We start from the raw sequence: 12,171 nt of genomic DNA on the forward strand, positions 1-12,171 counted from the left end.
ACCCTCTGAGTGCGACCCCTCAGCCAATCTGCAATCCATCTGACTGTGTAGGCATCGATGCCACAGTCGCCTAGTTTTTTAACTAGGATGGGGTGAGAGACGGTGTCAAAGGCCTTGCTGAAGTCCAGAAAGACTACATCCACCGCGACACCTGCATCCATGGCCTTTGTGACCTGATCGTAGAAGGCAAAAAATGGTGGAACATGCTCTAAGTTAACCCTTGATGGATGAGGTATTAGACTAAAGTACTCAAGTCAGTGACAGCCTCTAATCCCAACCCAGCACACCGCCTTGCCAGGGGCGCAGAGGGGTTGGGGGGGAGTGAAGGAAGGGGGATTTCTGTCTCCGCAGCTGTCCTGGCCCCAGGGAGCACTGCTGCGTGGCCAGGGGAGTTGGGGAGGAAGGGATCTGGGGTCTCTTCCCCCCCAGATGCAGCTGACAGTGGCCAGCTGGAGGGGGCGGGGGGGGGGGGCATTCCGGCAGCCTCCTGGGAGGCATGCAAGAACGCCCCCAGTGGCTACCATGGGTACGATTCAAGCCCTCCCCACCGTACAGCAAATGTCTGTTCGGTTTGCTTACACTCTAAGTTAAAGCGTTGTAAGTAAAGTGCAATAGAGCACTTCCACCATGGGCCTTTTGAACATCTGTACTTAGCTCAGAGCTGTTGAAATTAATATCATGCTTCATTAAAAAAAACCCGTGTTTCAGAAAGACAAATCTGCAAAAGGAAACAGTTTTCTTCAAAATCCCATTGCAGAGGAAGTGTCAAGCTGAGCTACCAACATCAGAAAGGAGTTTAGAAACTGACCAAAATGCAATGATTGCTAATTGGGAGCAACAAAAAACAAGAAAGCACCAAGAGCATTTTTACACATGCTCTGCAGTTGGAGGGGAGAGGCACTTTAATCAAAGCAGCTCTGAAAGTTGCTGTTATTAAAGTGCCTGCAGCATCTTGCGTATCAGTGTCCCCATACTTCAAAACAGCGACAGGGGAGCTTTAACTAAAGCTCATTGAATGAGATTTAAAGTGCCCCCACCACTATTTTGAAGCACAGGGATGCTGATACACGAGATAAGGAGGCTAGCTGGAGCATGCTAATTAGCCCTCTGGCAGACTTGAATAATTGAGTCTGCTCTGATGCACTATAATTACATGTCTGCAGGCACCCCAAGGTTCCAAAAAAATGAAATATACTCGAAAGAATGGTTAGCAGTCTTCACAAAGTCATAAAAGTAGGTGCATTTGCTTCCTTCATAATAAAATTTAGCTGGACTTTAGTTTTAAGACATAAGTGCTTTTGCCTGGAAATTTCAGTGGTTGTCTATGAGTTATAACAGCATTATTAAATAAAGTGTTACTTGAGTAGCTGTACTGATATAGAGAGGTAAGACTTTGTTTTCCTTGAGGAAATAAGTGTTTTATGAGGAACCTTTTTTCCTCTGAAGAAGAAAGTCCCACAAATAATATATTTAAACATATATTAAAAAAATACCCTTTGGATACACAGGATTTTGGTCTCAGGAAATTTTGTATTAATTCAACACATTTCATGAGTACATCAAATAGAGTAAGGCACAATAAGAATAAAAGGACTAACACTAAAGCACTATGTTTATAAGCTAAGACTTGCTAAATGCATTTTGTTTTAACTGCATATCAGAAAATACAGTTTCCCAAGTAATAAAAAAACATCACTGTAAAGCGATTCATCATTTCATACAAAACCATCACCGCACAAATCTTGTTATCCTTGTGAAAATACCCAAAGGCTTATTACAAGGCTGCTGTATCCTGGACTACGAGAATATCACAGTAAGGTATTTAATGTCCCTTAAGAAGTCTATTAGTTAAAAAAAATATACGTTTTAGTTAGTGGGATTTTATCAAGGTCTATTGGACAAAATGGATAAAGCTTGCTGTGCCAGACAGTGACATAGGTTAAATTAAATTACCTTTAGGAAATCATTTGAAGAATTATTTCTCATAAATTTCCCTAATGATGCTAGAAAATATGTTATTTTTCAACTGCATTAATGCAGACCTCTATAGATTGATGAACATTACAGTGAAATAGCTTACACAGAAAAGGTAAGATATTTTATCTTAACCTATTACTCTTCCCCGCTCTTAGAAATTAAATGATGCTACTCATTTTCAAACAGATTTGTTTTCAGAAAGGCTCATTTATTTGCTTCTCCAAATGAGTGACCTGTTACAAGAAATATTGCATATTAAATTCTACTTACTGAAAATATGCATTTATGACATTTAAATTATACTCCCTAACGTAAGCACTTAATTTTATTATAATTGCTATTTGGATCCAACTTTATGGCCATTCTCAAACAGAATTGCATGAATATTTGAGAAGCAAAGCACAATCTCTGGTTATTCTATGGAAAGACATGCACTTACAGTAAAAAGCCTGGCCCCACTTAAGCGAATGGCAAAAATTCTGTTAACCTCAATAAAAGAGAATTTCATCATGAAAGAGTAATAAATGTGCATTGACACTGAAGCCATTATTTATTTTTAGCTCAGACTTGAATTCTTCTGTCAGTTCACAATATAATAAGACAAGTCTTTACCCAATTTTGTCTGGGTAAAGACTGTAAGATTGGTGATCACGCAGGGCTCGAGCTTATACCCCTGGAGTCCATGGGCACTCTGCCACTAACTACAATGAAAGCAGTGTCCAACCCACAGTCAATATGTTATTGTTTCTGAGTGGGGATTTTACAAGCATCAGCTTGCTAGAGTATTTAAACAGTAAATGTTTTGTTAGATACCATGCTGCACATTCATGTTTGTTTATGTGAAAGCTCAATATTCTTCTGAAAGGGAGAATATTCCCTTCCAAGCTTGTTCTCTGTTCTACATGGATACTATAGTTATGGCTGAAAAGGCAGTTTCTATAGAAGCTGCTGCTTTCAAGATGCTTATATCTTTCTGCAAATAGTAGTCCTACATTAAAAATTCTCAAGTCCATTGTCAGGCTGTAGGTGATGCTTTGGAGCAGGCTAAATACCCATTTTCTAGTTATCCACATATCAAAGAAAGTTATTTCCCGTCCTTGAAGAAATTTCAGTTATTATTCAAACATCACTTGCAATGGAGCTAGCCAGAAATGAGGAGAAATTTCTTTAACATGATCAAAGAACCTTGGTTTTAAATCAGCCATTAACATTCTTGGAGAATCTGAAACTTGAGAATTGCAGATTGTGCATGCACCAGTCAGAATTTTCTCTTATTTATTTAAGGTTTATATTAAGCTCCCTTTTATGAAGGTGTTATGATGTATGCATCTCAAATTGAGCACTCAACTCTGTACCATACCTGAATAGCGGAGTCAATTATTCCCATTTAGGAATTATGCTTTTATTTGAATGTCTGATCATTTCTACAGAAACAGGCCCTTGAAAGCACTCCTCACTTTCAGCAACATTTGAAATTAATGCCTGACTTGGCACTGTGAACACCAGACCCACATAATATGGCAACATATGTACCCAGGAGGGTTCAGCTTTCCATCCCATCCCATCCCATCCCATCCACTTGCTATAAAGGGTAACATTTCAGGTACTCTGTAGAATTGACGATATTCCTGTGGCTATGCTTAAGGGTTAATGAAATGTCTTTTGACTATGTACTCTGATAAATGCAAATTCACATTTACTTCAGAATTTTTCTATTTTATTTTTACTTCTATATTAATCCATGATTTAGTGCATTTTTAATATTTTATTAATTTGTATGAAGCAATTCATATTTTTCAGTTCTGCAAATCAGGTCCTTTACAGAGGTCTCAAACTGGACCTCAGTATTGGGGTACCCAAAATCATTTTTGAAAATTAGACTCTTCCTCTTTTTTCCCCTAATAGAGTGTGTGTGTGTGCGCGCACGCACGTGCACATACATGTAGGTAGGTAAACAAATACACAAATGCATGCTCAATCAAGGACATTCACTGCAAAATGCCACACTAATACATTGTTAAACTTGAGATTTTAAATGCACCAGAAGAAAATAATTGAAAATTATGACTTTCACACTGACTTTAACTTAGTTATACTTCAAAGAGCCAAATCTTGCAATCTTTTTTAGGCAAAACTCCAACTGTTTTCAGTAAGGACAGGAGAATTTGGCCAGTGAGTACAAGGACATAACTTTGACAATAATAATTAAAAAAAAATCAAGTCCATATAAATATAAGGGACTATATACACAAATTCCATATAACACAACGTATCATTTCACTAACACACATTGAGTGGGAGCCTGCTCTCAGTAGCATGGAAGTAATCAATTTAAGGAGAACCAGAAAGCAGAATCCAGCCCTCTTTTTTCATTTTGTAGGCTAGGGACAGAAATTACACAAACTGGTATAAATGATCGGAAACCAGTTCAAATCTGTAACACAGCAGAAGTTCAGGGCATATAAACTGCTTTCAAAATGGCCCAAACCAGTTTAAGATAAACCTGGATGGATATAGTAGCAGACTGAACCGATTTAGGTTAAATCAGTTTATTGAACTTCTGTCCCAGATCCCCTCCAGATTCAAGTTAACTCGCAGTCCCCCAGCATCCTAGGATGCTTTGTACCTCCCTAGGAACCCCCTGTTTGCAGGCTGGGTGGCTATTTTTGGCCCAAGCTGTCTTCTTCAGCTGAGCAGGGAGGCATGCTGTAGCACCCTCTGGCTTATGGCCTGGGCCACTGCAGGCATGTGGTTGCATTTCCAGAATCAAAAGTGAATGCCTGTTCACTTGCTTATTGGTTCAATCTACACCACTTAGACTAACCTGTGAAGCCTGGGGCTTTTTGACCGTCTGTACTTAGCCCAACAGAACAATGAAAGACCAATTTCCTGTCTGGATCTGGACTTTTTTTCTAGCACTCATGCAACCAAAGGTTTGAAAAATGTTGTTTTCCAGCCATGTCCCTTTCCCACATCCTTATTCGTGGAGGTGATTTCAAGTTCTTTTAAGATAAGAAATTAAAAATATAAATTGCAGAATGAAAAACCTTTCAAAGCCGTGGCTACAGGGAGACATTTTGCTTCAGGGATTCCTGATGTTTCCCAAAGGTCCCAGTGCACAGAGCATGAGTAATCACTCCTACATGTTTGTGAATACAGCTGTCTAGTTTCTACTTCCCAGTGCATGGTGGAGAAGCAAAGCCACAAAATACCTCTCTTTGCACTCCTTGAGGCACAGTGAACACCTTCAAGGCAGAAAAAACAGAATACTGCCTGAGCACATCAACTAGAACTCAGTTTCCTATTGTGACTACCACTGAGTAGCCTCAAATTGGCATGGTATACCTGATATGTGAGCTATTTAAATAAAACATGCACACATTTAAATGGTTAAATGCTATTGACAAACAGCAGCACCAAGCAATTTATTTCTGTAAATATGATTTATTTTTTAAACTAAAACATTTAGAAAAATTCTATGGGCATTCAATAGTACTTCTGTATGTTACATATTTGGAGGCATCTTATTCTTGAATTTCAATTTTTTTAACATGCTAATTCAAGTGGGACATCCCCAGTTTTTGTTTGTTTTTTTTTGTTTGTTTTTAAGCTTTAAGGGGATAATTTAATCAAGGGGACTTGGAATTAATACAGAGTCTTTCACTTCTAGAGCCCCACCCTCAGGTTAGCCCAGGTAACTAATGATAAAACAACTGTTATCTGAAGACTGCTTGAGTTTGGTTGTTTCAGTTCAGTCCTTAGAGACCATGTTCATATTACAGAAACTAAGCATATTGACTACTTAAGCAGTCAAGGATGAGATTCACATGGAGAATGAACTACTCTTATGCTCTGTGAAGTGCTTCCTTCCAGTATGGTATTTGGGGCACACTGAGAGGGTAGTTAGTATGAAGCTTGCTACAGATCTTATACCTATACTGGGGCTACAAGCAGAATTTTAATCTCTAGGGCAGTCAATTTAGAACCATTTAAAATCACTTTATATGCTTAAAATAATACTTTAAAAACAAACAAACCAAAAGACTTTATAAAAAGACCTCTCATGAAATATGTGTACCTGACATACTGCTGGGAGTTACAGATAAGTAATCATTCTCATTCTTCTTTGTCACCAATATCACCTGCCAAGAGGAGAGAGAGAAAACAAATGTGATACATCCATAGACTTGTGTAAGATATTTTTGGTGCTGGATGTCACAGTCCATGTGTGCTGCCATACCTCATTACACCAAATGCGAGACACTCTGCACAACAAAACAAATGAGAGCTGCAGACCCAACCTCACCTTGCTATGTCTCCAGGTGCAGGGAATCTTTTCATCTCACGGCATACACTGATACAGGAGAAGACTTGTTTTCATCCATCCCATGAAATCCTCACATAGGGGACTTACTCCCTGATAACTTCGCAAAGGTTCCACTGGGCTCTCATTAACATGCAACTTTAGAGCATCAATTGCATATGGGAGAATTTAGCACTTTAGGCATGCATGCAAGTCTTTAATTATTTTCTTATGTTGTTGGATGTAATGAATTATATATATTAGTCAGAAATGCAGAGTCCCCTGCCTTCTGTTATATGGCCTCTTCTTCAGTCATCTGATCACACAAAGTTTAACATGCAAGTGTTTGAACCTTTATGAATTTCTAAAACTCCAAGTCTGAGAGCTGGTGATTTCCACCGTGATACTATGTTCTCGTTTTCCCCACAAAGCTATTCTCTGTTTTATGAAAAGCATTATACTATACGGTTGCCTGCAACAGTAGGGGGATCTGAACTGTCTGTAGCACTATAAAGTTGTGGTCAGGAGAGCTTTATACCTACAAATGTTGCTCACTCTCACTACATGCACACACTGGCTAAGTGCAAACATTTGGGGGAGGTTTTGGGAAGGTTAGATTGCGTTAAAAATGGTCACCCAATCTAAAGGTAAGTCGGGATGGGGGGCGGCTAGCAGGGGAGGTTGGGGGGAATCAGGGGAGCTATTAGGCAGTGTCCGTGGGGGGGTGACGGGGTCTAGGAGGATTTGGTGGGATTGGGGGACATGTGGGGTCCACAAAGGGGCTTGTGGGGGGACACCAAGGGCTATTTTTAGCCCCCTGATCCCTGCTGTAAACCTACCCCCCATCCCTCCTGATCCTCCCCCCACCAACACTTACTTGCTCTGCTCCCAGCAGTGGTGAACACTAATAAATCTGGCACCTGAAGCAACTTGTGAGAGGGGGGCTGGCTGGTCCATAATGGGGGATGAGGAGCTGGGGGGTTAAAAATAGCCTGGTGCCAGGGGGGCAGGTAGGAAAAAAGCATCCTGGAGACTGAGGCTGGGCTTTTCCAAGCCTGGGGCTGCACAGGTAACTCTATGGAAGTTCCATTCACTGGTCTAACCTAGACTTATTAAGTGTCAGCGTCTATTGTTCTCGGTCTATCTCAGACTGGGTTCCACTATCTTTAGATCAGTTTATGCATGCGGAACTTCTGTACTGTTACAGGTTTAGATTGATTTCCGATCATTGAGTGCAAGTCTAAGTGTAAGGCCTGCACCTGGGTGAACTAAATTAGATTGGGTGGCCATTTTGAACCCAATCTAACCACCCCTAACCCCCACTAATGTCTGCACTTAGAATAGTGAAACCCCTCTACTGAGAAGTTGCAAATGTTGCAGCCTTGCATGTCTGTTCTGAATTGAAAGAGAAATCAGGCAGAGTCTTGGTATTTTCTGAGTGTGAATTGTTTACTTGATAGTATATACAAAACTTCTGGAAGAGAGAGATCAAAAAACAGAGCACAGGGGCAATCTCTTATTTCAAGACCCCAAGCCCAAACGTTACCATCCTGTTCGTCAGGAGCAACTTTGCCCCCAGAATTGTCACTAGAAAGTGAGACAGTGGCAGAAAACAAACTCTCCTGCTGTTTGCAACAGCTTCTCCAATAAGAAATACCATCACAAAACAAATAGAAAAAGAATGGTAGGACTAGGACTGTAAATGGATGTTACATTTCTCCTGGGAGAAAGCCTTCCATCCAGAGATCCTATAGACTTTCACATGCATTGTACTACTTCAAATACCTGTGAAGTATGTTAGATAAAATGTGCAGTGTACCTCTAAGGTATTTGCTCATTTAAACCTAATTACAGTTGATTCCAAGGACAAGTCTGTCAGGCTATGTTCTCTTCCTGGCCACTACTGGCAGAGGAGTCTCAATGCAACTTGGAAAACTGATGTGTAAAGAGCTGATCCAAGTCAAAACCTGGGACAGTCAAAACCACCACCCACCACCCAACGCTGCCACCACCTCCCAGGAGCAGTGGAAGTTTGCCCCACTGTCCCCTCCACCCCACTCTGCCAGCACCCTGTGCTGCCGCTGCCTCAAGCGCTGCTGGCCTTACCCGCCCCCTCCACCAGAGACATGACAGCAGTGATGGAGCGCGGGTGTGAAACCACCACCGCTGGCCTCACCTCTGCTCCTTCCCCTCCACTCCACCATGGCAGCGCTCCATACTCTGACTGGTTGTTTCACTAACCAAAGTTCTCCAAGAGCATTACAGACAGACAGATGTACTAAGTAAGCCCTTTATTATATGAGATTTGACCACTTCCACTGTAACAATATAATTTTGTTTTCTGCCCAGTGATTTCTGTCTATGTACCTCATCAGCTGTGTTTATCTATATCTGTCTATATAGTTACACTTTACATCACAGAACACTTAAACTGACAATAGCTATATAAATTTATTATAATTTAATTACTATGCATTAAATCCTGAAACGCTTGGAGCCTATACAATGTTTTAAAACAAACTATAGCAAACATAATAAAAAACAGCATCCAAAAATCAACTGAATATTTATTTGGAATATATCCATTTTCATAGTATTTTAAAATTATTTCAGCTATAATTTTTTCTTTACCTAATATCTTAGTTATTCTGTTCTAATGATAACTGAATTGGATCTGGTTCTGTCTGCATCTAATTTTTTTTTTGATCAAGTCTAAAAAAAAAATAATTCCAAGCGAGGTAAAATTTTTCACCACACCACAATTTTGGAAATAAATGATTATGCAAGATGATTATGACATCAAAATCAGTTTATTTTGGTTGTCAGGTAACAAGTAGTTAAATGATATTTAATAGGTAAAGTGAGTGAATTGGTAATATTAAAGAAAGTCTTTTTTAATAGCTTAAACTGCTATTATTTACATTTCCTGGTTTTATACTCCTTTAAGTCTGTGTTGTTATCTCTGTCCATTCTTTCACTGAATGTTCTATTAAGTCTATGTTCCTACCTAATTACTGGTTCATCCCATTTGAAATATTTCTCATCTCTGACTTTGAAACAGTGCTTTATTGATAGAAGAACATAAGGACATCAGCAGTGCCTATCTCATATGGACACAGACTACAAGCTAACTAGAAAACAGATGAACAAAGCAAATCTGCTGTATATAATTAATGTATCTGGGACACATTTTGCTCAGTCTCATTTTACTTCCTAATCGAGCACACTAAATATTGTACTACTATGGAAAAGAAAATTCTGTAGGAGATTCTAATTTTTAAGTAATTGACTTCTACATTTTTAAAATTATTCTCTCTATATACTAATCCACCTGAGAATTTGTATATTCTACTAGTTAGGAAAGTGAATGAAGGTAGAAGTTTAAAAATGCAAAGACATGTCCAGAACTTCATAATCAAATCTTGCAGAGCCAGCAAAAACAACAGGGTTTTCCTCCCATATTTTCTTTTAAAATTTTTCATATGCTACACTTTCTTGCTTTAGATTAATTTGGATTTTAGTCGCACTTCCTCTGTTCTTTAAGAGATGAGTCATATATCCAGCTAAAAGCCGATGCACAAATTTACCACATGATAAAGTTGCTGGCAATATTTTACACATTTACCAAGCCACTTATTATACTGTTGCTATGTAATGTCTTTTTCTCATGAGAGTCTACTCAAACTGCAATATTTCCTTTGGTAATTAAATCAAATAACTCAACCGTCAAGAAAAGATGCGTCTATATATTGTAAAAAATAATGGTGCTATCTGATAGTATTATTTTATTTGAAAATCCTTTTTAAAAACTGAATCAAAGGATTCACTACTATAATGTTCCTGTTTCATCTGTTTAACATATTTGCTGCAGTATATGAAAGTCATTTTGGAGGGTAAGATAGGAAAAAAAAATGTGTAAGCCACGCTTTGTGCAGGGAATGCTAGGATGAGCCTAAAGGAACACAACTTACCACTGCTCAAGGTGTGGCATGGCCGTTTGCAGTTTTTATTCCAACCCAGCAGATGCACTGCTGGCTACCTACTTTACATGTCATATATATCACGGGTTTGAGTCCTGAATTGTGGAAGGAGTCTGGTACTGAATCCCCCTTCAGTGGTAGGGGACAAAAATGCTCCACACCCAGGGCTACTGTGGGAGTTAGGTAACAATATTTATTCATGCAATGTCACTGGAGTAGCAAATATTGGTAATGAGACGACTACATTGTGAGAACGCCAAGTTAGTGTTTCCAATCAATGTGAATGGCATTTCAGTCTAGAACAACAAAAGCTTTATTCCACTTACAAACTTGTAAGGTTAAAGTTTCAGCATGGAGTTGTATGAAATAAGAGGTGGAATATTTATTACTTCCACCTGTCCACACTCCCTCCCCTTAATTAATTATGTAGCTGGAACCCTTTATTATGATTTGCCTGGTATCAGGTTATCCTTTAGCTCCCTCTAGTGCACCACTAATGTCAGACCCCACTGCAAACTATGAACTAGACTGAGATGGACCTATACAGATGACAGGGGAAATCAGTGCCAGTCAGGAAGAAAGATCTATTAACGCAAGAGGAGTGTACTCTGGGGACAGAGAGCTAGCAGAACACAGTCCTTAGTGGAAAAAAGAAAGGAGCCTGAAAGATGATTGGACGAGATGCAGAAAGTGAGCGGGAGACAGGGTATGGATTCGGATGTAGGTTCCACAGAGAACACAAAATAAGAAACTGGCACATTTAATCATGAGTTAACTTCAGTTTAATCGTCCTGATCGATGACATTGCCACAAACCTTAAATAAAATCATAGCCTTGTAATTCACAGCTGCTTATTATTTATTTTCTTGATATTATTAGAAATTTACCAGTCAAAGGCATGATTTTTCTAGTGCAAGTTTGGGACTCTGAGTAACAGATTTGCATACAACCATCTTACTTGCTCTTATTTTTTTCTCTCATTTTTATGCCCTAGTTATTCTAACATAATCGATAATCCTTGCAAATAAATAAAGTATCATTCCAAGGGTTAGAATGACTTCGTCAAAATATCAAAATATTATAATGAACCCAATTGTTTTTAATTATAATATTGACCATGAAAAGAAAGGTGATTGGGTGAAAGTTTAATGAGACAAAAGGTTAAAATAACCTTTCAGCAGGATACTTTGACAAGTTTGCATCTCTTCTTTCCTTCTCCTCTGCCTCTTGCCCCAGACTACCAGAAAGCACATCTAAACTCTTTCTAGAAACAACAGTTCTTCCTAAATCCTTAGGTGGATAAAAAGATCACTTTTGCCATACGCAAACTAATACTGTACAAACAGAGCCTGCAAAGGAAACATTATTCTCTTTCTACTGACATCTTGTGGGACTTTGAGGCATTTTACATGCAGCCAGACAACAGATTAAACAGGAAACTCATACAGATCAGGACTGTTCCTGCTTCTCTTGAAGTCAGAATCTGGCCCATTCTGCCACATCAAGGGATTGATGAATCTCAGCAATAAGTCATTTGCTAGAATTTAACTGTGGTTTGATGATTAAAATGACAAGCAAGCACATTTAAAAACAAATAAGTTTTACAATTTGTTTTTCCCGTAAATAACTGCCTGCTAATCCTAAAATTGTCTATATGTTTACTTAATAAAAAGAAAGGAAAAGAGAATGCTCTGTCAGTGAATTCTACGTTAAAGATCAAATATTAGTCACGATGGGGTTTTTGCCATTTTCTTCAATGGCTAAGGGTAGACATTCAGGGGGTTAAGGGAGGTTAGACTGGATTAAAAAAATGGCCACCTGGTCTAAGATAAATTGGGATAGGAGGGGCTAGTGGGAAGGGAGGTTGGCAGATGGGGGAGCAAGCAGAATTGGGGGAGATCAGGGATCTGC

General features: G+C 39.1%; 1 protein-coding gene across 1 annotated transcript in view; it reads right to left on the reverse strand.

The window, feature by feature from the left end:
- THRB (thyroid hormone receptor beta) overlaps window positions 1-12,171 on the reverse strand; it is a 288,958-nt gene that overhangs the window by 74,661 nt on the left and 202,126 nt on the right. The window contains exon 2 of the mRNA XM_019508763.1: window positions 6,056-6,119. Within this exon, the coding sequence (XP_019364308.1) occupies window positions 6,056-6,062 (7 nt within the window). The 5' untranslated portion in view covers window positions 6,063-6,119. The remainder of the gene's footprint in view (window positions 1-6,055; window positions 6,120-12,171) is intronic.

The sequence above is a fragment of the Gavialis gangeticus genome, unplaced genomic scaffold (assembly GCF_001723915.1).
Source record: "Gavialis gangeticus isolate Ggan-Ray unplaced genomic scaffold, GavGan_comp1, whole genome shotgun sequence".
NCBI classification, from domain to species: domain Eukaryota; kingdom Metazoa; phylum Chordata; order Crocodylia; family Gavialidae; genus Gavialis; species Gavialis gangeticus.